The 24442-nt window shown below is 46.6% G+C and overlaps 12 protein-coding genes across 12 annotated transcripts; 4 read left to right on the plus strand and 8 right to left on the minus strand.

Annotated features, from left to right (window-relative positions):
* Positions 1-639: 639 nt before the first annotated feature.
* N7533_011570 (uncharacterized protein) lies at positions 640-2535 on the minus strand (the record flags this gene model as incomplete). Its single annotated transcript, XM_057108220.1, has 1 exon — positions 640-2535. The coding sequence occupies one exon, from the start codon at positions 2533-2535 to the stop codon at positions 640-642; it is 1896 nt and encodes a 631-aa protein (XP_056955598.1).
* A 292-nt stretch (positions 2536-2827) lies between these two features.
* On the plus strand, positions 2828-3667 carry N7533_011571 (GPALPP motifs-containing protein 1; the record flags this gene model as incomplete). Its single annotated transcript, XM_057108221.1, has 2 exons — positions 2828-3400; positions 3470-3667. The coding sequence occupies 2 exons, from the start codon at positions 2828-2830 to the stop codon at positions 3665-3667; spliced, it is 771 nt and encodes a 256-aa protein (XP_056955599.1).
* A 441-nt stretch (positions 3668-4108) lies between these two features.
* On the minus strand, positions 4109-6001 carry N7533_011572 (uncharacterized protein; the record flags this gene model as incomplete). Its single annotated transcript, XM_057108222.1, has 7 exons — positions 4109-4309; positions 4366-4773; positions 4826-5195; positions 5277-5435; positions 5496-5620; positions 5685-5778; positions 5853-6001. The coding sequence occupies 7 exons, from the start codon at positions 5999-6001 to the stop codon at positions 4109-4111; spliced, it is 1506 nt and encodes a 501-aa protein (XP_056955600.1).
* A 289-nt stretch (positions 6002-6290) lies between these two features.
* On the minus strand, positions 6291-6617 carry N7533_011573 (uncharacterized protein; the record flags this gene model as incomplete). Its single annotated transcript, XM_057108223.1, has 1 exon — positions 6291-6617. One exon carries the CDS (start codon positions 6615-6617, stop codon positions 6291-6293), a length of 327 nt encoding a protein of 108 aa, XP_056955601.1.
* A 380-nt stretch (positions 6618-6997) lies between these two features.
* Positions 6998-8514, plus strand: N7533_011574 (M20 family metallopeptidase; the record flags this gene model as incomplete). Its single annotated transcript, XM_057108224.1, has 5 exons — positions 6998-7102; positions 7177-7559; positions 7638-8024; positions 8084-8211; positions 8270-8514. The coding sequence occupies 5 exons, from the start codon at positions 6998-7000 to the stop codon at positions 8512-8514; spliced, it is 1248 nt and encodes a 415-aa protein (XP_056955602.1).
* A 1229-nt stretch (positions 8515-9743) lies between these two features.
* On the minus strand, positions 9744-11395 carry N7533_011575 (MFS transporter; the record flags this gene model as incomplete). Its single annotated transcript, XM_057108225.1, has 5 exons — positions 9744-9976; positions 10051-10572; positions 10628-10915; positions 10982-11227; positions 11302-11395. The coding sequence occupies 5 exons, from the start codon at positions 11393-11395 to the stop codon at positions 9744-9746; spliced, it is 1383 nt and encodes a 460-aa protein (XP_056955603.1).
* Positions 11396-12097: 702 nt separating this feature from the next.
* Positions 12098-13596, minus strand: N7533_011576 (uncharacterized protein; the record flags this gene model as incomplete). The annotated part of the gene is made up of 2 exons (XM_057108226.1): positions 12098-12816; positions 12888-13596. 2 exons carry the CDS (start codon positions 13594-13596, stop codon positions 12098-12100), a joined length of 1428 nt encoding a protein of 475 aa, XP_056955604.1.
* Positions 13597-14659: 1063 nt separating this feature from the next.
* On the minus strand, positions 14660-16613 carry N7533_011577 (uncharacterized protein; the record flags this gene model as incomplete). Its single annotated transcript, XM_057108227.1, has 5 exons — positions 14660-15209; positions 15261-15599; positions 15683-16303; positions 16360-16454; positions 16512-16613. The coding sequence occupies 5 exons, from the start codon at positions 16611-16613 to the stop codon at positions 14660-14662; spliced, it is 1707 nt and encodes a 568-aa protein (XP_056955605.1).
* A 611-nt stretch (positions 16614-17224) lies between these two features.
* N7533_011578 (class I SAM-dependent methyltransferase) lies at positions 17225-18262 on the plus strand (the record flags this gene model as incomplete). The annotated part of the gene is made up of 1 exon (XM_057108228.1): positions 17225-18262. The coding sequence occupies one exon, from the start codon at positions 17225-17227 to the stop codon at positions 18260-18262; it is 1038 nt and encodes a 345-aa protein (XP_056955606.1).
* A 2209-nt stretch (positions 18263-20471) lies between these two features.
* Positions 20472-20818, minus strand: N7533_011579 (uncharacterized protein; the record flags this gene model as incomplete). Its single annotated transcript, XM_057108229.1, has 2 exons — positions 20472-20651; positions 20741-20818. 2 exons carry the CDS (start codon positions 20816-20818, stop codon positions 20472-20474), a joined length of 258 nt encoding a protein of 85 aa, XP_056955607.1.
* Positions 20819-22886: 2068 nt separating this feature from the next.
* On the minus strand, positions 22887-23559 carry N7533_011580 (uncharacterized protein; the record flags this gene model as incomplete). Its single annotated transcript, XM_057108230.1, has 2 exons — positions 22887-23397; positions 23459-23559. 2 exons carry the CDS (start codon positions 23557-23559, stop codon positions 22887-22889), a joined length of 612 nt encoding a protein of 203 aa, XP_056955608.1.
* A 178-nt stretch (positions 23560-23737) lies between these two features.
* N7533_011581 (uncharacterized protein) lies at positions 23738-24126 on the plus strand (the record flags this gene model as incomplete). Its single annotated transcript, XM_057108231.1, has 2 exons — positions 23738-23887; positions 23956-24126. The coding sequence occupies 2 exons, from the start codon at positions 23738-23740 to the stop codon at positions 24124-24126; spliced, it is 321 nt and encodes a 106-aa protein (XP_056955609.1).
* Between the last annotated feature and the right edge of the window lie 316 nt (positions 24127-24442).

Raw genomic sequence — 24442 nt, forward strand, 5'->3', positions numbered from 1 at the left:
CAGTTGTTGAAATATTCCCGGTAACCCCCTCCTCTCTTTAATTGTGGAAAGAGTCCATTCCTCAGTGAGTGGACTGTAGCAAGGGTCCATTGCAAGTTGTATTAGAGTTAGATGGAGACCCCGAATTGAGAATATTTTGGGAATGTCTTCACACAGAATATGAATCCTTGTCTAAAAGTTGGCTACTACCTGCTAGGTAATTAACTACTAGTTAGTACTACTACTATCTACCTAGTTAGGTAGTAACTAGTACTTGCCACTGGCAGGTTTCGGGTGAAGGGATGGCTTGATGTGACGTGGTGGGAAGGTCGGGAATTTACATCCCTGGGATCATACAGGTGTGCTGTATCGATGCACTGAAATTTCATAGTACTATTCTGCCCAGGTGCTCGTTGACACTCGGCGAATTATGTAGGTGGGAAATGAAATAAATGGTTGCAAGATTCTCTATATTCTACCTTCATCATAGTCGTCATCGTCATCGTCAACATCGTCAACATCGTATATAAACTAAGCGCTTCTGTATGTATGCAATATATAACACGCCGGGTATGAATGCTTGCAGAAAGATAAACCAAGGCCCGAAAAAAGCAGGGAAAGAAGGAAGACAATGAAATAATGAAATTATCCGTGGGCCTTCTAGAATGCCCAGCTTCCTCGTCTTTCCGGAACACCTACACCCCACTTCTTCTCCTCGGCCATGTTGGGCTGCTGTCGAGCCCATTCCTGAATGTACAAACGGAGGGCCTTCCATCTTGTACAAGCCACGGCCAATTCGTTTTCCGGGGCCATGACGTATCCCTTGGCGTCGGTGTGAAGATCATCTTTTCTCATGTCTTCGACGAGAATGCCCGAGATCTTACTCAGTTCGTGGTCGTAGTCGCGGGCCACGCAGGGGTATCCGAGAGAGAGATAGTTATAGATCTGCGTGACGAATTCGTCGTTGAATTCGTCTTCAATGGAGCTGACTGTGCTCAAATTGAGATTCAGGCCGAGACCCTGGCTCGTACCAGGGATGCTCCGGGGAATGGAGCGGGCAGGGTGTCCTTGTTCTTCTCTTCGAGCTGCGCGGGCATGGGCGTGGGCATCTGGGGAAGAACTGTGGGTGTGGGTGTGACTGGGGCTGCGGCTGGGGCTAGGGCTTAGACTTGGAGGTCTGTCATCCCGTAACATTGGGGTCTTGATCCCTGTCATTATCTGAGAGCCGCGGTTGTTGTTTTCTTCGTCTTTCTGACATGTGCCCATCCAGAGACCGGACCCTCGGCCATTATCGGGGCGACTTGGTCCGCACCAGAGAGCACCGCAGTCCGTGCATGGATTTGATTCGCTCTGAGTGCCATTTTTATTGGTGAAAGATCCTATCGGTGACAGACTTTGCGGTAGGATGATGTCCCCTCCCAGCATTGGAGGGATTGGACCCAGGCGCTTTGGACTGGAGAGTTTGAGGTCTGGTTTCCGTCTTCGATTCATTACTCTTGAGCGTTGTTCTGCTTCTTCTTTGTGATGACGCAGATGCTCGAGTTCCCAAGTGAGATCTGCTGAAGATTGTCTCCGGGACTTGAGATGGTGCTTTGGTGGATATATCCAATTCTCTTCTTCTGAATTCCTTGACGGTGCTTCATCGTCGATGGCAAAATGGTCAAAATGCTGGTAGACCTGTTCATTGGGAAAAGCAGCAAGTGTCTGGTCTTTCAATTGTTCTTCGGCAGAGCGTGCAGCTAGTGAAAGCAGGTATTCGGAAAACTCGCCGGAATCACCACCTTCTTGCAGAGTGTGTCTAGTACTATTGTTCTGGCGAAATTTGGCAGATTTGGTGGCTCGCTTTTTCGGGGACGGGGATACTGAACGAGACTCGGAAGCATTGTCTGATTCTTCGCTGCTGTTTGACGGGATGGAAGGGAGGTCTGGCACTTGAAAAGAATGGCGACGAGACCGTTCTTGTCGGCGGAGGAGGTTTACATATGAGAACTTGGACTCGATTGGGTGGGGGATAGCACGATTGGGGCTCAGCCGGGCTGGTGAACGAGATCCCTCTGTGTGAAGGCCAAGTTGTCCAATTTGAGCTTTTGGAGTGTCCCGGCTCGGAGGTTGATCGGGATCCACGGAGCGATACTCCGTCTCGATGATCTCTGGTGTAAACCTTCTCGGTTTGGTCGATGTTGAACCTCCACTGCTGGTCCTTGTTGTGGTTTCGACGGGTTCAGGGAGGAACCTTCTACGAGGTGGAGGCTGATTGTCCTCCTTCTGTTTCGGTGGTAGTGGATCATTTGGCGTGGCGGGGTCGCAGGTGGAGGTGGGGGTGGAGGAGGTGGTGGATGGTTTTTGAGAGCTTCGTGATGTTGTTTCGATAGGCTGAGCAAGGAATTTTCGAGGAGGTTTCGGGGATGGTTCTTCAGAAGGTTGAGTTGTGTGCACTTCCAATTGTTCTGATTGTTGTTGTTGTTGGTATTGTGGAGCAGTGGGCTCCGAGCTATCAGTTGACCGCTGTTGTACCGGATCCGATACCGGTTGAGAGTGAACAGAGAGACAGCCCATATTCAGTATATGGGGGACTCAGGAAAGAGGGAGTAAAAGAAGAAGCATATCTCGAGGGAAGAAGGTATTCTCTCAAGCTCCTGACTTCCCCGAGAGTGGGGAAAAGAGGAATGGGGGAATGTTTCGGTGAAAGGAAACAACGAGAGGGTGAAATCGGGCAGTCCCATGACATCACCTGATCACTGATAAGATAAGACTACCCCGTGACTCCCCGTGATCTTCACTCTGTCGATTTGATATTCCAACCTCAACATCTTCTGTCGACTCTGTGATACTCTGTCGATCTGCCAAGATGGACAAAAGGAAGCTCTCTGATGACCCTAGCGAGGGTCAAACCCTGCCTTCTCCCAAACGACGCATCCTCGGCCCATCCCTCCCTCCACCTACCGAGAATACACCCGCCGATTCAGCCTCAAATTCAGATGCCGCCAGTGGCAGTGATAGCGATGACAGCGACGACGACTTTGGACCCAGCTTGCCTCCTCCAGCCGGACAATCAATGGCTCCTACAGCTATACCTGCTTCGTCTGCCCATTCGAATACGCCTGACAAGGAACAAAAGCCAGAGACTCAACGAGATGACTGGATGCTACATCCACCCGAGAACAGCGACTGGGCCTCCAAGATCGACCCAACACAGCTCCGGAATCGCAAATTCCAAACAGGAAAATCAGCTCGTTCGGCAACAGCGGGTTCAAAGGGTCTTGATGCCGCATGGGTGGAGACACCCGAAGAGAAATTGAGACGGTTGGAAGATCAAGTCATGGGTGTCGGTGCCCCCTCTAGCGGACCAACACAATCCTTGGCGGGCAATTTCAATGCGGCCAAGGATAAGGAAATGGAGGAGAAGATCAAAAAATACAATGTGAGTGCTATTTGTTGTTGCGGTAACCCAATCTATGTGTATCCTATGCTAATTCGTTCCTCCCCACAGGACCGTGCTGCAAAGAAGACCCGACTGGAAAAGTCAGAGAGTAAGCGCAAAGAGGAAGAGGACGATCCAAGCACACGCGCATTTGATCGCGAGAAGGATATGGCGGTTTCTTCCAAGATCTCGAATTCCCAACGCCGGGAGATGGTTAGCAAGGCTAGTGACTACAGCTCGAGGTTTAGCAAGGGAAGCTTCTTATGACCTGCCACGGCCCTCCGACTCAATGGTCAGCTCGATGGCCAACTCAGATTTCAGAACACGGACCAGCTATCGCGTTTCTCTCCCGAGACGGTCCTGCTATACTTCAATACCCCGCACCTAAAATAACCTCGTTCCAATCCGACACTTCCGAATTTCTCCGCATGGAATTCTAATTTACGCACAGGCCGCCAACCAGACAGCCTTGGGACTGCTGTGAACTTCAGCGATATACAGGCGCACCATGTGATCAGAAGATCTGTCAAGAACGGACACGTCTACACATCTACCCCGGTATATTATAATGAATAATTGGAAACCAAACACCGTAGGAAGTAGTCTTTCATCTGAAAGTTGAATTGGTACACACCTCCCCATTCAGTATTTAAATCCATGGATACTGCGGGGTTAGATCAGTATATAGATGGGTATAATGCAAGTACACTAGAGAGTGTACCGGAAGGTTGGTATCTCCTTGTCTGTCTTGTTGTGGATCTCCTCAATAATATCATGAGTATCAAGATCCTCAGATACAGTCCCCTTCTGCCGATCCCTCCTCTTATTCTCCCAGGCATAATAAGCAAACAGACATCCCAAGAAGAACACACCGAGTATTAACCCACAAAGGGATGCTTGGATACCGCTCTATTGGATATAATGTGAGCCAGGAGAACGAAATCGCGACAACGGGACACACTTACCGAGTATACTGGCTCCTGCGAAGCGTAAAAGAATTGCGGCCCGACAATATTGCCCACACAATAAGCGGCAAAGACAGCGACACTGATAGTACTTCGCTTTGTAGATCCAGCGACGTTGGAGGTAACAATACTCAGACAGAGTGGGATGTTAACGGCAAATGCAGCAACAAAAGCCAAGCCAACTAGCTTAACAACTTTCTGCATGTCATCAAGAGTGTAGATTAAAACAACTCCGATCACGGCCACCACCACGTTCAAAATCATGGCCATGATCCGTGATGATGGGATGTATGTAGCAATGGCGGCAGTTATAATGAGGAATACTAGCTGGGAAAATCCCATAGGCATTTGAAGCAAGAGGGACTCGAAGTTTGAGTATCCAAAGCCTGCGACAATGATTCCGGAGAACTATATATATGTGAGTGGAGATTCGAACAATATCAGGATCGAAATCACGCACGCTAGTGAGACCACCATTGGCAAGATTGACGCAGAAAGTGTAAAGGACGAGACACCACGCTTGTGGGTCTTTTGCAGCAGCGGCAACTTGACTCCAGTCGAATGCTTCTGTCACCTGGGTAGTTCCTGTTTTGTTCTTTAGTGTTCGCTGCAAAGCGATCCTCCGCTCGGACTCGGTAAGGAAAGCGGCCTTCGCGGGAGAGTCAGGAAGAATGAAGAAGAGAATTATCGCATAGCCCGATGTGATTCCTCCGAGAACCAGGAACAAGAGGCGCCAGCTCTCGATTCCTGATGGAGAATTTCCAATGCCATACGCAACCACACCTCCGATTATATTAGCAACACAGTTACCGATGAACCATGCTGCTTGGCTGAAGAATGAGGCGGATCAGTTTGTTGTTCTGTTGTTCGATGTTTCATTTGCTTGATAATTTTAATAGAAATTTGCTTACCGAGCGGGCTGCTCCTCTCTCTTGTAGAACATTCCAGTAATGAGACCAAAACCAGGTGCAACAGCAGCTTCACCAACACCAAGGAAGAATCGAGCAGTGATCAAGCCAGCGAAATTCTGGCAGGCTGCATGGCACATCAGGATACCACCCCATAAAAACCTGCACATGCCCAAGTTAGCGCCACAGTGGCCAAAGGAGTCGAGGATTCGTCAAACGTACACTGAGACGGCTAGGTATTTGCCCAGCGGAAGACGAATGATGAGATATGAAGTAGGTGCACTCCAGGCGAGATAACCAAAATAAAAAATGGCAGAGCACCAAGTATATTCCTGACCGACAAGGTGCTACATGTAATTGAAGTGGTTGGCATCATGATCTTGCCGGGACAGAATTGATAATATCACTTACGAGATCCCCTCGTATATTCATCAGAGTGGCCTGACTGAGAGCAAGTTTATCCATGTATTGTAGCATGTAGCAAATTCCCATCATAGGGATCATACTGTAAGATCTCTCAACACGCGATACTTTGGACTTTGGTCTGGGGTTTCTGTCGATAGACGGTCCATCACTTACAAGAGATCCAGCTTCCATAGAAGTCGACGCTCCTCTTCAGGGGAGGCCTGATAGTCAACATATTCACCAACACTAGCATCCTGCGCCAGCTCAGCTGTGCCTTTGATGGCCTTCTCATCGTACTCGTTTGGCTCTTGCACAGTACCCATCGCGAGTAGATGAAAGGATATTTTAAGAATGAAAATATAGACACAATGTCCAATAATGCTCAGGCTCAAATATTTGGAGAGGACCCAGACGTGGATTGGCTGGGGAAATTATGTTCAAAATTGTAGAACGATCAAACTCTAATGCCGTGCACCATGTTATCGTTATCTGTCCATTGTAGACATTTGACATTAACTCTCGCTTATGAGATCCCAATTTTCAACTATTTCACTCTGTTATTCCCCACAGAATTCAAAATTTGAGTGTAGATAGAAGATAGAAGCGATAGGACTAGATCTGAAGCAGCTCGTTGTCATGGATAAAGAGATTTCCTATCCGATGAACCTCAACAGCCTCGAGGGCCTCCTTTCCCGCGGAAAGCTTCCTGATCGCGAGTAAAGTGAAAGAGTCGCTCAAGTAGAGGAAATTGGTCGGCAAATTTACGCCGGTTGATTGGATTGAGACCAAGCGAACTCGAGAGGGGTTATCGTATAGATTCTGGGGCTTGGCAACTGTCATCCAGGTCGGCAAATTTAGGATTTCCGATTGGTGGACGGTAGGCTCACTTTGAACTATGCTAAATCCAGAAACTCTAATCGTCGCCCTCGCATTGGCCATTTGTTATCTTATGCAAAACCATCGAACGGCATAGCGCATAACTACCAAATTGTGAGCATAGGTAATCATGATATGCCAATCAAGCCGTTGTGAATGCCAAGATATTCAATTAGCAAAGGAATCGCATAACCTTTATTCCTGAGCCACGGACTTATGCAAATGTAATTGAACATCGCGCCTTGAATGCTGCTTACTTCAGAGGTGATTTCTGAAAATATGAAGGTAATAGAGAATTAGTATAAAAGAGGAACATTCGCACAAACATCAGAAGTTATATTATTCCAACAATTCCTCTTGCATTATCATATCACCAGATCCTCTGTGATTTCACTGATCTGGCCCCTTATTTACTACTGTGATCACGATTTATTTTCTACACAATGATTGTGACCACTAATATCTCGATCTCACCTGAGAAAACTAAGGCTGCTATCGACAAAGCCCTTGAGAAAGTAGCCACACAGCTCCGTGAATTGAACAATTATGTATGACTTCACTGCACGCTTCCCATACTTATAGATTTCGAGACACCCGGCTGATCAGGAGCTGAGAATTGTAGATTTGGTCAAATCCCGAATTGGCATACGAAGAACACAAAGCGCATGACGCTATTTGCGACTTCCTTGAAAGCCAGGGATTCACAGTCACACGGCATGCATATGGAGTGGACACATCTTTCGAATGTATCAGCGGAAGTGAGGGCCGACTTATAAACTTCAACGCTGAGTATGATGCATTGCCTGGTATCGGCCATGCCTGTGGCCACAACCTCATCGCCACCAGCAGCATTGCAGCCTTTTTAGCCTTGAGCTATTTGCAGAAGGAGCTTGGAATTAAAGGTAGAGTTCAATTACTTGGTACTCCTGCTGAAGAGAATGGTGGTGGTAAGGCCAAATTGATCGATGCTGGGGCTTATGAGGGCGTCGATATCTCTTTGATGGCGTAAGTTCAGATATTTCTGTTGATTTCCAAGATTCAAAATCCTTATCATGCGCGAACCATTCTAAATATTCTCTCCAGCCATGGTGGACCAAAGAACCTGGTTGGATCTCCTAGTGATGGAGTCGCAGGAGTCTTGATGAATGCCCGTAAAGAGCTACACGTGGAATATTTTGGCAAGAATGCCCACGCGGGAGGTAATCCATGGGATGGTATCAATGCATTGGATGCACTAGTTCAGGCATACAATGGAGTTTCGACCCTGAGACAGCATATTCTCCCCGAGGAACGAATTCATGGGGCCTTTCTAGATGTGCCAAAGACTGCCAACGTCATTCCGGCGTACACAAAGTCCTACTGGCAAATTCGAAGCCCAAGTTTGCAGGGTCTCAACAAGCTCATTGCCAAAGTCCGTCAGTGTATGGAAGGGGCGGCTACCACGACAGGCTGCACAATTAAAATCAAAGAGTTTGTCCTTCGGAATAGCATTTGATCTAGTGGATGCTAACCGCAAATTGACGGTCTAGGGAGGGCCTTTATACCGACATTGTTTTAAACGAGACGCTTTGTGAGAGATACACGAGCCACTTGGCGGGCTACGGAAAGAAGGTCATTCAGCGGCACGGGCAGGTCCTTACTGGATCTTCAGATGTTGGTGAGTAGAACCTTAAGTCCACCTTTCCCCAAAAGAATAACCTCTAACATCCTACAAGGCAATGTCAGCTACGTCGCACCAACCCTTCATTCTATGTTCGCCATCCCCACACCGGAGGGTTGTTTCCCGCACCACCCAAGTTTCACGGCTTGTGCTGGAACTGATGAAGCCCACGAGGAAGCGATTCTTACTGGAAAGGGGTTGGCTCTGGTTGGGTGGGATATGATGACTGACGATAGTCTTTATGAGTTGGCGAAAGCACAGTGGGAGGGACAGCTCCCTGCCACTGCTTCTCAATCGTGAAAGGGTATTATAGGTTATTGATCTTTCAGTTTCAAGGTCCAATCGAATTTTGTTACGGTCTTCTAAATTTCATATAATGAAGTCGTAGCTTTCGCTAGCCACAGTAGACATCGCCGGGTCTTCTAAAGGTAATCGAAAATAAAATTCCCATGCGAAGATCTGACCACGCAAGATTTCTGGAGTCCATTGACCAATCAGTGAAAAGCCCGTCATGAAGACAATGACCAGCAGCTAGGCGTACTAGTACTAGTATGCGATATATTGACAATATCCTTGAAGATGGGAGTATGTAATAACGTCACCCTTTGCCAAGGTTAATAATATATGGTCTATTTAATGGTTCGAAGTAATGGATCTATGCGGAACAATCATGATGAGTTGCTTTGAGTATAATAATCGGAGAGCTATCTTTTTCAAAAAAAATTAGGAAGTGAATATAAAATACTCGTAGTGTTGGTTCTAATCAACTCCCTTCATAAAATTTAGACACCAAGGCATCACTTTCTCAGGAATCACCACAGCTAGGTCTACTGGTACACCGAACCGAGGAGGGAGATACTTCACGAAAGCAGCTCACCAGGACATAAATTGCACCAATATGCCCGACAGATCCGTAAATACACTCAGCACAGACCTCTGCTCGGTTTAAAATATCATCCTATTGGCTGTAACGCGTGAGAATCTTGCAGATCATCACTAGACTTCGCCACGACGGTGGATCCTTAAGGTTTAGGGTCCAACATCGGATATCAAACAAGACCGGAGGTTATATCTTAGTTGTCATCGCCTTGCCTACTCGCCTGCACACTGCGTGTGTGGTGGTTTTCTCTCTGCGATTGACCCGTCTGCTTGACAGACTGCCAGCGAGCATTCCCATCTTTCACTAGTTAGTATCTTCCAGTTCTACAAGCACTGTAAAGATCCAGCACTATTTAAAGAGCTTCAAGTCCTGGAGTTCACTTGACAGGAGTCTCTTCGGCTTAATTCAACGTTTGAGATTGTGAAGAATATCTTGGTTTCCAAGGCTCCAAGGTTATTAGCCTAGGTATATACTGGGTACTATTCAAGTTGATGGCTGCCAGTATGGCCACGTTTGAGAAACTACTTAGGTACCAGTAAGATACTAGTACATAGGTACGAGTAGCAACTTCAAGAATTTTATGCTTTGTTCATTACCCGGGAGGGCAGACAAAGAAACGCAACAACACCAGTTGAAAGACAGAGCCCGGCTAGAAGATGTTAGGGTCGAACGTCTCTGCCACCTGGAAAGGAAAGGGATGGTCCTTACCAACAACGCAATTCATAACATAGTATCCGAAGTTTTCATTTAGTGCCCCACCAACAATAGGGCCCACGCATAATCCCAATGTGTAGGCAATACCAGCGATGGCAATGGCACGAGACTTTCCTCCATTCGGGCCGAATCTACCAGGGTGCTCTTTTTGCAAAGTATTCACAGCCACTTGACAGATGTTAATGATCAGTCTCACTTTATTTCATCTTGAAAGTACGGATGGGATGAGGCATTTGGCTTACCGGTAGCTTCAATTGTCCCTGATCCATTCAAAAATGTAAGCTGAAATCCGATGCAAACCATGGCTATTACATAGACCTCAGGTCCCCAGTTTTCGAAGCTCGTAGATAGGAACTGTTTGCTTCCGGGAACGCCCAGAAGCCAGATGAACGGAGCCAAGATAGTAAATCCACAGACTGTCGGCATCCGTGTGCCAACCCGGTCCTTCAGCCAACCAACCAAAGGAGACATTACAAGCCGGGGAGCCTGCAGGGCAGCGAATATAAGACCAGACTGGACACCACCCCAATTAAACGCGTCGCGAGTATGAAGTGGAACTGTAGCATTAAATATGGCTGTCAGAAGACCCGAAATAAAGCTGCAATATACGCCGCCAGTAAAGTTCGGTTTGCTGAATATGCATCGATAGAAATTCGGCCCTTTCTCCTGTGTTTCGACGGTCCCAGTTTGGTTGTCATGAGCTGAGAGTAGAGGAGACCTTTCAGAGACCGAGTGCCGTTCTGCAACGGATTTCCCTGTGACATCTGTAGATTTTGTTTCAGTAGGCGATTCAACTCTTACTGGCATGGGAGCACATACCGGTCTTCTTGGCCTTCTGCTTTTCTACCATCAATAGTCGAAAGACCATGTCGACACCGAGGAGTACAAAGGCACATATCCATGCTGCCCAGTATCCCGCTAATTGGAACAGGATTCCCGATACCATAGGCCCGCTCGAAGCACCCAATGATGAGGCAACGGATATTGCAGCATATGACTTGCCAGTATTGTGAATCGAGACAGCATTAGCCACAGTCGTGAATCCTACCACCCACATCACACTACTAGCAATGGCGAGTACGGCTCGACTAGCAAAGAGCAAGGCCACTAGCAATAAAAGCATATGTCAACTATTCCGTTTCTCTCCAATGCTGCGTGAGACTTTTGACATACAGGATGACCCAAACGCCGTCGCAATAGTACTCACGAAGGCCAATCCCAACCCCCAAATGAACCAGCCCCTCCTAGAAGTAGACTGATCCGCAAAATGCGCCAAAGGCATCCGGATCAGCACACTGACTGCTGCATTCCCAGCCAGCAGCCATGATGTCATGGTCTGTGTCTGAGACGGGTCTAAGCCCACCCGGCCTTCGAGAATATAGGGGAGAATGGGAACGATGAAGCTGGCCAGAAACGTGTCTGTTGATGGAAGTGACAATGTAGTTAGTCTCATATTCCTCCGGCTAACAAGGAGGAGGGGGGGTTGAGCATACCAGTGAAGAACGCCGCAGACATGGCCGTGACGATAAACCAGGTCGATGAACGCCAATTCTGGCGCCATTCTGGCGCTGTCGACGAGTTATCCATGGCGAGTATGGAATGAGAGTTCCAAGTTCAAGTGAGCGAACGCATCCCTCTATATGGACCTTGAGCTGAAGTGACTTGGCGTCCAGGGGGCAAAAGAAATTTCTCCTTACATGCAACGCAATCGCCAACACGGGTCTCTGGTGGGGCCGCCCTTGCCACGAACACGATCGCCATGATCATCGATTGCGGCTCCTGCATAGACTATTGGTTGATATTACAATCAATTCGCTGTTAGCGTGACTACGATTGCACCAGAGCGCAAATAGTGACGCATGTCACACACTTAATTTATTGAGATGAAGCTGATGCATATTATTCATAGACAATGCAGATCGAGGCGCTTCACGGTAGCATCCAACTTCCAGGTTTCAAGGAACAGATCATGTACTTAGGCATGAGAGCCCATTTCGAATCCACCATACCCTGCCAACTTGAATGGTACTGTAAATGACGGCGAGTCAACATCATTGGAAGCACAATGGTAAACATTATTATTGGCATATTAAACGAGCATTGAATTATGATGTGTCACAGCAAGGGAAAGAAAATCAACCGATCAGCTAGTACTACTACAGTATGAGAGGATTTGGAGTGACCTATTCAATTAGAAACCCTGGAGTGCGTTGGTCGCTTACCTCTAACGGAAGAATACAGACTATATTCAGCCCAAGGCAACAATTTAAGATATGTGCAAAACTATATCTAAACAGATCTGCACCTGGCATTCAGTTTATGGCTAGAACTTGAATTTCTATCAAGTGAGGACTGGGCAGAAGCATGGAACCAGCGCTGCAGCTTTGCGGCTTCTTCCTTCGCCGACATCTCAACCTCAACTCCCTGATCCTCGATATCATTCATATGCTGTTGCGCTTGTTCTTTCATTTCCTTCATACACTCATTGGCCGTAATACGTATCTCCGAGTTAGCATCGTCGACCTGCTCACGGAATTCGGCTTCGTTCGTTTTACATTCGTCGAAAATGTGGTCACGGCATTCGCCCAGGGCGCTATCGACAATCTGGTCGACATGTGATTTGATACGACGCTCAATAGTCTGATCAATATATTGTTTCAGACGGCGTTCAACGGTATCGACCTCGGCGAAGCTGACTTTCTCAGACCCAGATGGCAAGTCACTATCTCTACCAGCGGGTGGAGCCAGCAGATGTCGGTGTCCTGATCGCGTCAATAGTTTGCAGATCATGTCATCGGAAAGACCGCGCAATTCATGTTCAAGACGCCCAAGTATGTCACGTTCTTTAAGACCAGGAGAGGTGGCACGCGTAAAGTAAGTTGGACGGATCGGGGGTGGTGACATGGACAGGATGCTCGGCGTATTGACTTCAGTTGGGGAGTCGGGCGGCTGAGGGCTTGAAAAGAGTGGGCTTTTTCGTCTTTCATTGTCGGATGGGATAGATGGGGCTATGTAATGTGAATAAGTTATTGTACGGGATGAAGAAAGTACATAAGACGATAAGAAGTTGAGAATATACCTCGGCGTTTTCCAAGAACCTGCTCGGATATGGACTGCTCACTATATAGAGGTGGATCTACCAGCTTCACCTGCCCGGATGCGGGTTGCTCGCAATATGGAGGTGGATCGAGTGATAGATTAAAGGCCCGCCAATCTCTCTCGACCACGCCATGGCGAGCGTGGTCAAAAGTTTCCGCCAGGAGACTTCTGTTACGCAAGACATGAGAGAAAGCTTCTAATCGATCAAGTTCTTTATTCACAAATTGTCGTCTGGAAAAGTGTAGCCGTAGGAAGTCGGATCGGCAGATCTTTGCAAAGGCATCGAAATCAGAATCCCCTGGATTGGCTGGGCTTAGAGTATCCGCCCCGGATGGACAAAGAACGATGCCAGTGGTACCGAGCTTCAGGCTCAATGTCGAGACGGCCGAAACATTCGTGACAGATGCCCGTATCATAGAAACCAGGTGTGGTGGACAGAGGCCATCGTTGCTTCTCGGGGCTAATGCGCACTTTTCGATTATTTTTGGAGGGATATTTAGCGTAAGCATCTGCGATCTGCCATTCAGGTTAGCAAGATCTGCCGTTATCCGAAGGGATATGGATCCTTGGTTGGCAGTTTCGTTATGGGCAATTCGAAGGTGAGCAGAACATGAAATACCCAGGTCGGGCGCATGAACAAGAACTGCCTTCTTCAAGACCCAGGGCGGGTTTGGTGATGGGGTGGTCATTGTGTCGTTGCAACATTCGCTAGATTAAGTGATAAACCCTCGATGACTCGAGTTGCCCTCCCACCCGGGCTTTGGAACAAGATGGAGCAGCCCTGACTCGCGTCAAATTTCGGAAAAGTGATGATGATGATAACAAGATGAGAGCAAATGTTGTAAAATCTCCTGCGGCCTGGTCACGAGCACATGCCCAATCCGAAGTCAACAAGTGAAATCGCAGAGTCCTATGGAATCACAGGAATGGCAGGACTGGTGGCGAGAACGGCAGGAGAAAATACTTCGTTTACAGGATGATGTTAGAGGGAGAAGGATGACAAGGGGACGATGAGAGGAGATGATGATGGGAAGAGAGAAAGAGGAGGTTGGGTTGGGCGGTGAATGCTCATATTCTTGCACGTGATCGTGTGAATGCGGAGGGGCACGTGATTAGATCACATGCTCCTACGATCACATGATGAGCAATGACAGGGCATCCGGTTTGAAACTAGATTTTTACACACTACATTTCATGGTCGAAGTGAATTTCAACTTCGTCAAAGTATTCGCAATGGCAGACAGTGGTCCAAGACCCGGAATTTCTTTCATTGGCTACCGGTCACGCGCGATCGCGATACATCAACTTGACCTCCTGCCGAAGCTCATGACTATCAGTGGGAGAGAACTGGCAAATTCGTTTTAAACGATGGTCTTCCAAAGGTCTGAGTGATTGCCCAGTTGACCTTTAGCTAAATATTCGAAACCTTCGAGTTTAATTTGGAACTTGCCCTGGTGAATTTCACTTCTAAGGTTGAACTTGAACCTTGGAACTTGAAGGTTTTACCTGCCAGTGTGCATTGATGTGAGCGACCGAAATATAATTTACCGGGCGTGACCTGTGTACCTCGTAGTAGGTAACTTCTAGTAGTACTACTAATACTAGCAGTGCTTCCTAGGTAGTAATGGACCACCGTGACCCCAGGTGATCTAGGTACAAAATTCCCTAACCATTTCAAAACCGTCCAAGGTGATGGTTGCACGGCACTGGTACACGCTGGCATGCCCATTGCAAGACTGGAACTCGAATTAACTATACGACGCTTTGAGACTCAAAAGTCTCTACTAGCCTGAGGGCTTTAGCGACGGTTGCGCACAGCTGTTCGCTATCCTCAAGCCCAACACTCATTCGAATAATGTGCTGCGGCAATCCATATTTTGGGACTTTTTCTCGGTCCCAGTAGTTCGCTAGCTGGACATATGGAATGACAAGCGTGAAGTTGGTTCCAAAGCTGGACCCCTTGCAGACATCAAGAACATCGTAGAAATATTTGGCGGTTGCCGGATGATGGAACACAATACCTATCACATTTCCATAGCCTCCATCCTTGCGCATTAGATCCTTATAGATCGATGAAGTAGGAGCAATGGATGGATGGTGGACTGCAGCGATTGACTGGTGGGCTTTCAGCAAATCAACCAGTGGAAGGGTATTTTCGTTACAACGCTTCACTCGCCAAGGCATGTTCTGGCAGTTATCTATGAGTGTAAGGGTGTCCAAGGGGAAGAACGCTTGCTCATAGTCTGCAGATAATGCTGCTCTGATGGCATCTCGATGGCGCGAACTTGGATTGATAATCAAACTGCAGACTGTGAGCAAATTTAGGTCAAACCTTATGGGTCTTGAAACTAACCTTCCTCCGGTAACATTGGAAGAGCCACTGAAAGTTTTCGTCAAACTTGTGATCATCACATCGACGTATGGAATTGCATCCAAGTTGACGAATCCTGCGACAGTGTCATCACATGCCACTATAAACCCGAATTTATCTGCAAGGTCTTTAACCCGGCGGACATTTGGTGAAGATAGTAAGATGTTACTTGGAAGCTCGCAGAACAAAGCTGTGATCTTCCGACCGGACTGAAGTGCAAGTTCCAGTTGATCTAACTCTTCTTCTGTGCCGTATTTGTATGAGAGGCACGTCTTCCAAACATCCTGCCGCAGTACATGGACAGTCTCTGGGTACAGCCAACTATCGAAAATATCATTAGTCCACTTATTTCTGGGTTTCGAATCGGGCAAAGAGATACTAGGGGTAAATGAGACCAATCATACCCGAATGCAGCGACGTTTGAGTCTGGTTTCATCGAAGATAAACTCTCTGATAGCGAAAATATGGCGTTCATTCCAGTGGGATAGAGGAACACATCTTCTGGACTCACAGCTGCCTCACCTGGCTGGTCTGAATTGGCTTGTTTCGCAATGACAGACTTTAGTCCAGGCATGCTGTTGGCTGCATTCTGAACACATGCCAGAGTTTGGGGAATGCCGTGATGACCTCTTTTGGAGGGCGCTGGACTCTGAAAATCTGGATTTTTAGAATCACAGTCCAGATATTCAAACTCACCAATGCAGAACTCCGCGTGGCGAGTAGACAATCCACTGCCAGTATCTCTCCAAAAGGCCATTGCTATTTTCAATAGATCTGGCGGATAAAGGACAGCAGAAAAGTTTGCCCAGTGAAAGGACGTCATGCCCTGGGCCGATTCTGGGGGCAAAAAAAACCGGACGACAGCCAGCGAAGACCCCTTCTCCGCAGATTTCTCAAGCGCTGCAAGACATTTCCGGGCGGCAACAGCTGAAGAGAATAACATACAGCTTGTGCTAGTCTCGGGGAGAAGCAGTCGTTGTAGAACTGCCAATGAGAGTTCTCGCACTGGCTTGTTGATATAGAAGCTGTCTGTCTGATTAACGGATGCTTAAATGCTTCTTTTTCGAATAAAACACAATACCGAGGATAACTAGTTTCAAGATGATCCAAAACCCATTTTTCCTTTCGTGATAATCCAATCACAGAATCCCATGTTGGCAATGAGACGCTGACACCCTGTATTTTTACTGGTGAGTCTTCACTATGTAGCGAATCTTCGACATCTCTACTTACATGTCGTTCACCCAGTGGATAAATGTTGCTCTTACCCATGGGCAGCGCCTGGGGAGTCATAGGAGGCATCCATAGCTCTGAACCTTGGCCAATATCTCCCATGCTGAACAGTTATCAATTATTCTTCTCACGAGTGACCAAGTAAAATTTGGTATGCGAGGCGAATTTCTATGCATTATATGGGATTCAAGGAATTCGTAGTGTCAGCTATGGTTTTGGACCAGAAATCATAGAGTGTTAAAAAGCACACCATGACAAGTTGCCATTATGTAAATACTGATTTTCCTTGGTCCACGAGTGAGGCCTATTGGACCTGATTCCTCTGTTCAATTATATCACATTTGGTTCTAGGCCACTTATGCATTTCGCTTTGTGGGCTGATTGGAGGCTGCTGTGGGGGAATAGCGGCAGCATCCGGGTTAGCGTATCTGCTGTGAGACTGTAATCTGCAGCGTATGCAGGGGACCCATAGGTCTGAGCGAAATTTATCGATCGATCACCTGCAAAATTACATAATTCAGCTAGCCACACACACCAAGAAGGGAAATGATATTGAACATTCACCTTGGGTGAAAACTTGGAAATATTCCTACTTCTGTGGTCCCGGCAAAATGTGCCAGTGCATCTTGAACCTACTTTCATAACAGAACTCAGCCTTCAAGCGATCGAATTTTTAAAGCCCCTTTTCAACCTTTGCCTTGCCATTTTCGAATATGACGGCCGTCATCCCACAAGTACCACTCGCGCCCACGCAGCGAGACTTTACTTCCTTCTTCGAGGAATGTAACTCCGCACCTCGCATAAATCAACTACTGGGCTGGTTTGAATCTACAGCCCGCGGTCAGTCTGGACGTACAACCAGGAACCCCGAGGTCGACACGAGATTATTCGACAGAGCACTGCTCGAAAAGCATGGCGATTACTTCGGTCGGTTCGCCGAGGTTTTCGAATATATCAAGCGATCTTCACTTTTTGCGAATCATTATTATGGCAGTATTCCCTACCGATTGGAGGAAAATTATCGTCTGGGGAACGCAATCATTGAATACAGCCAGCGCATCTCTAATCGCCCACTCTTATACCGCTCAATCGGCACTGGCGACAGCAGCATGGCACGTGCCATTGCTCAATTCTCCGAAGGAAGTGTCGAAGCTCTGTGCTGTAGTCCTAACGACATGAGTGCGCAAAATTTCGCGATTAACGGAAAACCTCCCCATGCCACTTTTTTTCATGGACCTTTCCATCGATTGACCAACGATGTTTTCAACTCTCATGATGAGCTGGCCCAGTTTGCTTCTGGTTTTGATATTATTCATGAAGATACTACATTTCAGATGTACTCGCCAAATCGAGAGGAACAAGTGAGCTTTGCCGTTCGATTTCTGAAGAGAGATGGTATTTTCCTCTGCGTTGAGAAGTTTCGGCACGGAGACATGGATGAATATGAGCGACGTGAGTTGCAGAAAGATTACGGATTCAAATCGCGATATTTCAGTAGTAGTGAAGTTGCTGCAAAAGGCAAAGACGTGCTTGTCACAATGAGTAAAAATCAAGTGACTCTAGACGATATGGCGCGTGTTCTGAAGCAACATTTCGACCATTGTTTTGTTACTTGGAACAGTGGCAATTTCTACACTTTGGTGGCCAGCAACAATCAGGAGAACCTTGATAGTTTTGTTGCTAGCCTGGGCTCACCAGGTGTTCCTAAGGAGTTTGATTATGAAGAAAAACTACCCCGATCAATTTTCTGATGCCAGTGGGGATCGAGATAGCACAAGTTAAATAATGGAGCGGTCACTACACACATTAACATACCGATTGATCGAATACAATGGGACGATGAGTCAAGCATATCGATATATTGCTATTTGATCATACTAGTACGAAGTGCCTTGGTACATAATCGTGATCAGAGCCAAACTAAAACACAGTAAATGATACTATTAGCTCTATGCTCTATATCTGGGATTGTAACAACTTGAAGTACCCATTCCCGGCCATAACCTCACCCTGATTTGGATACGAGTACAATAAAAGCCGTATAGGTTAATGCGACAATTATCTGGGGGCCACTTCAAAGTGGATATACTCAACGCCACTCAGCTGTTTCAACTTGAGAGATATGCTAACCAACGCCGTAACCATACGATGTAGATCCTTCAGGCTCCTCACGATGTTCGTATTGCGACTCGAAAGGCTTGATGGCGAAATCTTGGCCATGCATCAATGTGCGGGCTGCACATCAAATTGGATGATACAGCACCCACTCTAGCCTTTACGCATGCATTTGAGATATTTGTACGGATTACGTCAACTCATATTGCTTTGCATATTAGTTCGAGTTGTGTCAGTGTCACCCCGACGCCCCACACCGATAGCGGAAGCGGGGAAAAGCAGCACAGACAAGGCATCCAAGATGCAATGCACTAACCACATCGACAAATCGAAGCTATCTGCTATTTCTTGTTCCCCTTCAAGTTTCTAATGCATAAACATTCGTCTCTTTTAAATGACACCATGCTTCTCATCCTCTTCCGATCTCTGATGAGAGGGATCCGTAGTACCACTTCAAAAAGTATGCGCAAAAAGCAATGAATCTAATCTACCGGTAGCTTCCGCCAACTTCAAGCTGAATATATAGTTCGCACTAAGGGGCCACGGGCGATGCCAAAATACTACGAGTATCCCGAGGTCCCCGGGTGCCCAGGTGCCTAGGTGTGCACTATACTAATTCTATTGGAGGATCATTGCCTAATATGTTTGAAGCATCATGAATCTTCCAAGTGAATCAGACGAAAACCGGATTCTTCTCATTTCTTTCTCGATTTGAAATTTAGTCAAACCGCCTGCTTGACATGGTCTCCGGTCGTAGGCACACAAACTATATAATATTTTGCGCATGAACCTTTTCTACGGCGGTCGGGGTGGAGGTTTCGCCCAATCAGGGGAGACGCATTTCACGAAGGGACAAGTCGGCTACAGTGGCGAAACTAAAGTCTGAGACCCCCCCTTATTTCCGCCATATACGCCGCCTTCCTATAGGTTAGTTTCAACCTCGCGACACGATATAATACCGCGTGCACGCGTGCACGCGTGAATGTATTCATGTTTATAGTACACCATGCCTCCACGTGTACGATCTCTGCCACAGTGCCTAGTACCTAAGGGTCCTATATTACCTTATAGACCTACTAGTACTACTGAAACTACGCCAGTTGTCCAAGAACATCGTTAAAACTATGAATTAGACGTTTATTTACGTATACAAATTACAACTCTAATGGAGACTAGGCCTGGCATTACACCGCCCAGAGGTGCAGGACCTCTGGACCTAACCCGAACCTGAGGGTCGACAGGTTCGGTTCAGGGTTACCCTCATCAAGCCGCATGTAAATAAACTTTTGTCGCCTTACCCCTTTTGGATGGATAAAATTGATGATCCATCCCTGCTTTTTACATCTGTTCCGTCAGCGTGAAACCTTATTATTGAAAACTCTATCAATACAAGGAATCATGAATAAATAGTTATTGTAATGGGAACTTCCGTCCTCAACATCGGTATCCTGGAGTCATGTGACTGAGGCCTTAGCAACAAGGCTATCGTTTTGTTTCGTGAGGATAAGTAGCGTTCGTTCGATAGTATCAATAACAACTAGGAATGTTCCCCCTGTGAAATGTTCTACTGAGACTACTGAGGTTGCGGCATCGAGATACTGCTTATGAAGGGTTCTATTCTTTGTTCTCTCATCTCTCATCCCTCTATAGCGTCACGCTCTGTCTACTACCCTCCTGCACTCTGCGAGTGTGGTGGTTTTGTCCTCTTGTGATCGACCCGTCTGCTTGACAGACAGCCAGCGAGCATTCCCATCTTTCAGTATTTAATCAAAGACGGGAAATGTAGAACTTTGAGGAATACTGTATCTGAAAGCCCCTAGCGGGCGACAAGGTCAGGAACGGGGCCTAGGTTCCCTTCGTCTTATAGGTCCCATTTTCTTCCAACTTTAAAGCGGCCATATCTTTGGCAGCTTCGGCCAACCTAGCTTCCAGAGCGTCTTCTTGCGCATCAAGATCCGCCCGTTGTTTACGCAGGGATTCCTTTATTTTCTTTGTGCTAGCCTCACGCAACTTTAGCGTCAGTTTCTGTGTAGGGTGAGTGCGGGTGATATGGGTTAGAAATCTGGAGACTAGGGTGAGAGAGGTGAGAACGGGGCGAGAGTGGGTGAGAATACCCACTGCGATGTGTTTGCGTTCTCCCAATCTGCAATGGTAAATAATAAAAGCCTGAGGGCGCGAGTCCAATCTGCCATTCCTAAATTCTTTTTTACCCATTTACTCGACCAAAGATGCTCCCAGAAGAAATCGAAAAGAAGCTGGACGAGAGGAAGGCACATGCTCTATTATGTGGGTCACACACAAGTATTAGAACATGCAGGAATAAGTGGTGGATACTATCTACCATGAGTAACTTACTCTAGCTTCGCTCCGCAACTACAAGAACATAGTATTGAACTAGGTACTATAGGTAATCAAGATAATATCTTGGATAATTAAAGCTTATTGATACACAATAGATGGAGACTTTCTCGTAACAAAGCGACTAACACTAACTTCTCCAAAGAGGAGCCTGATCCCACCCCACAGGTATTGAAATCCTTAACAGAAGATTATGTTACTATAAGGAAAAAATCACCCTCATGGAAGTCTATATATCTTAACTTTATTAACTTAGGAGGGAGAAACTTCTCACCCTCTACTGGGCTAAGTTAAGGAAAATATTCTTAATGTAAGATAGGTATAAACGATCATATAAGGTATTTACTAACAATTTCCAGTACATAAGGTAGGACCTAACTATTAAATATAAGCTGGTAATAAAGCTACGGGAACAATACATAGTTATAGCTCCATGAATTAGACCGAGCTGATTACACACCCTTTGAACATGGAACATTCCTAGATTCGCCTATTGCTATCAAACAGCCTTTTTTGTCTTGCGATCCTAAATGCACTCATTCCTCCTTATCGTGAAGTTCATTCCATTCTCACGACCCTTCAAAATGCTCAGATCGATGTCATTACTTTGACGATCTACATGAAATATGCTTTTCTAGTATACCACCGCCATCCATACTTGATCGAGTCAAACTTAGGATTGAGGAGACTTTGGCGACTCCCATTGAATGGTGGCCACTAAGAAAGCCCTTTAAATTATGTCCATCGGGCTATATTACCCTCAAATGGCTTGTAAAGTTGTCATAATCCCAATATACGGTCCATAGCTAACGCTTAGTAATAAAGTGCGTAGCGGAAGAGCACTGTGTCCACCTACCAATGAAAGAAGCAGAGGGATATTGTCGAATGTGTGAGCCATTCTCGCGGCACTATGAAGGTGGTACAGGGCCAAATTTGCCACGCCACAAGCAGGATATCGATATCCTAAGTCCCAGTAGTTCTCAGAGGGATCTTTCAAGATGAGACTCGATCTCATCAGGCCAAAATCATTCTGCCGCTTCAGATACAAGGAATGAACTGGATGGAGGCGACCAAGTCGGGAAGCTTGGAGAAATTTACTAAGACGTCCATGTATCCAACGAAATCTATTGAACCTATTGGTGTGTTGAAAAGCCTTGGAGAGAGCTGAAAGACACTGTGCTTTCGGTAGTGAAAATCAGTTGAAACGTGCAGGATGATGCAGATGTTTACAGAGATCACCGTGCTCGATATTTCCAAATTGATGATCTTGAGATGGCAGTACCAGATATGACATTAGGGTGGTGCATGCATCTAAATTCGTCGATAAAAGCTACAGTCTCAGATGTAACTTGTTATGGGGTAGAGAATATGAGCTTGGTAGATTTATTGGGATGTAATGAAATGAATGGTTATGTATGGTATTTTTTTATATGAATAGCTATGAATTATGTTTCATTCAATTCATATTATTCAATCCACATATCCACATTTGGAAAGATTCATGATTATTCACGAATAATGATTCCTTTAGGAGCCCTACTCGAAAACTAAAACGCGCGATAATTCAATTCCTGGAAACGACAAACTAAAAACAGATGCAGTCATTTCAACGCTGTGATCATTTTGGCAACTTCCAAGAACTATATCGCTCCTAGAAATTCAGCCTGAATTGGTCATGAAACTTTTCTGGTAAACTAATTGTCAGTTTCTATTGGCGGGGCAGATTGTATTTAAGCAAGTTTGATTTCATTAGCTGCTGCGGTGTTTTGGAAAACAGCATGTCTTTAGCCTGTGAGAATCACACACCTCTGCAAAACCTTTCGAATTATTGAAGCTGCCTACGCCAGTGTACATCTGGACATGGATGTGAATGAAACGTTCAATGTAGAAGCTTGGTGTGTGTTAGCTGTTCACCCAAGAATGATTGAGTGGGTATGTATTGAACTTACCAGTGAAGATGGTCTTCATCTCCATCATGCCGTTCTTGTCGGTGGGCCACATGCCACGCAGGAAATTTGTCTCGTCGGTGTGCAGATCAGTAACGCCAATCTGATAGTCAGACTCGTTGATGTGCAGCTGCTCAAGAAGCTCTAGGAAAGGGGTGTTGGGAGAAAGACCTGTGAAACTGGAGTAAGATCCTGTATCGTTGCAGTGCCACATATCGATCAGGACATCTTCCAGAGGCTCACAGGTGGCCAGGTTAAGGACACCAATATCCAACCACAGAGGAACACCCTTCTGGCCCTCGGTCGTGTCCTGGCGCAGAATCTGCGAGGTAGGGTAGACATAAGGTCCCTGAGTGACCTCAGGAGTCAGAACACAGGTGTCATTTTGAATAGTTTCGAAGTAGGGGGGCTTCAGTATGAATAGACCAAGTAGTGTTGTGTCTATGCCAGCGACATTTGACGCTACGCTTCATGCGTCGTTCGTGGAGCTTCGCAACGTTGTCACGGCACTAAAGGCCCATGAGTGACCGACGGCTGATCTCGCGACAGCTGATGTGGTGTCCGCCAGGGTAAGCCAGAACAGAATTAGCCAGAGCCAGAACTGACAAAACTACAGAAGAGAAACGCATCGCGGGTATCCGATGTAAATAAGATGTGCCTCTTCAACAGACAATGGCGGTGTAATGAAGGCATGGCCATTTGACAGAGGGATAGCCATATTTATAGACCATTCTTCAAAATCGCACAGTAGTTCTTTAGTGAAGACCTAGACGAGCCTCCACATCTTCGAGCGATTAAGCCAAGAACATGAAGTCAGGACCAGCAAATGAGGACGTGACCAAGAAGGCAGTTATCGACGCCGTGCAGCGGAATTTTGCAGGCAGCGATGTTTACTCAGCTTATAGACTGAGGACTACCGGGACGAGCTCTGTCCTAATGTGGTCCACTATCTTGAGGGTCCGAGGATCCGACCCAGCATCCTATCTCTGCCGATGATCTGATGATTTCATTGAAAAGCCAATTAGACGAGAACATCGATCGTTGCATTCCCTTTGGTCGCTGTGGCTCTTACGGTGCGCCTTCCAAATTGGCGTGCACGAAATATGGCTACGCGGGTCATCGGTAAAGGCACCACTTCGGGGTTGTGGATGGAAGTATCCCGCGAAGAGGTGTATCAGGTCTTGTGCAAAGCTTAAGTATTCACCATGCCTGTGTTTCTGGGAACGATTGATTTAGCAAAGATACACTTTCTTCATGGCGCTAGACAAATCCGCCATATGCTCGTAATGGGCTGGGGAGGTGAAAGCACCGCCAAGATGGGCCTGACGCAGCGACTTCGCCGCGAAATTCACAAATCGAACAAGGAAATCAAAGAACTTGGAATAATACACGAGCAACTCAGGCGAGATAATGTACTTTGAAGTGAAGAGCTCGGGCGTGCTTTGATCATCGACTTTTACCGCTCTACTCCGAGATGCGGACCCGCTAAGCAGCGACGGCTATGTCAAGCAG

The sequence above is a fragment of the Penicillium manginii genome (assembly GCF_028828005.1).
Source record: "Penicillium manginii strain IBT 31320 chromosome Unknown utg000008l:1.0-3226943.0:1.0-3228205.0, whole genome shotgun sequence".
Classification (NCBI taxonomy): domain Eukaryota; kingdom Fungi; phylum Ascomycota; class Eurotiomycetes; order Eurotiales; family Aspergillaceae; genus Penicillium; species Penicillium manginii.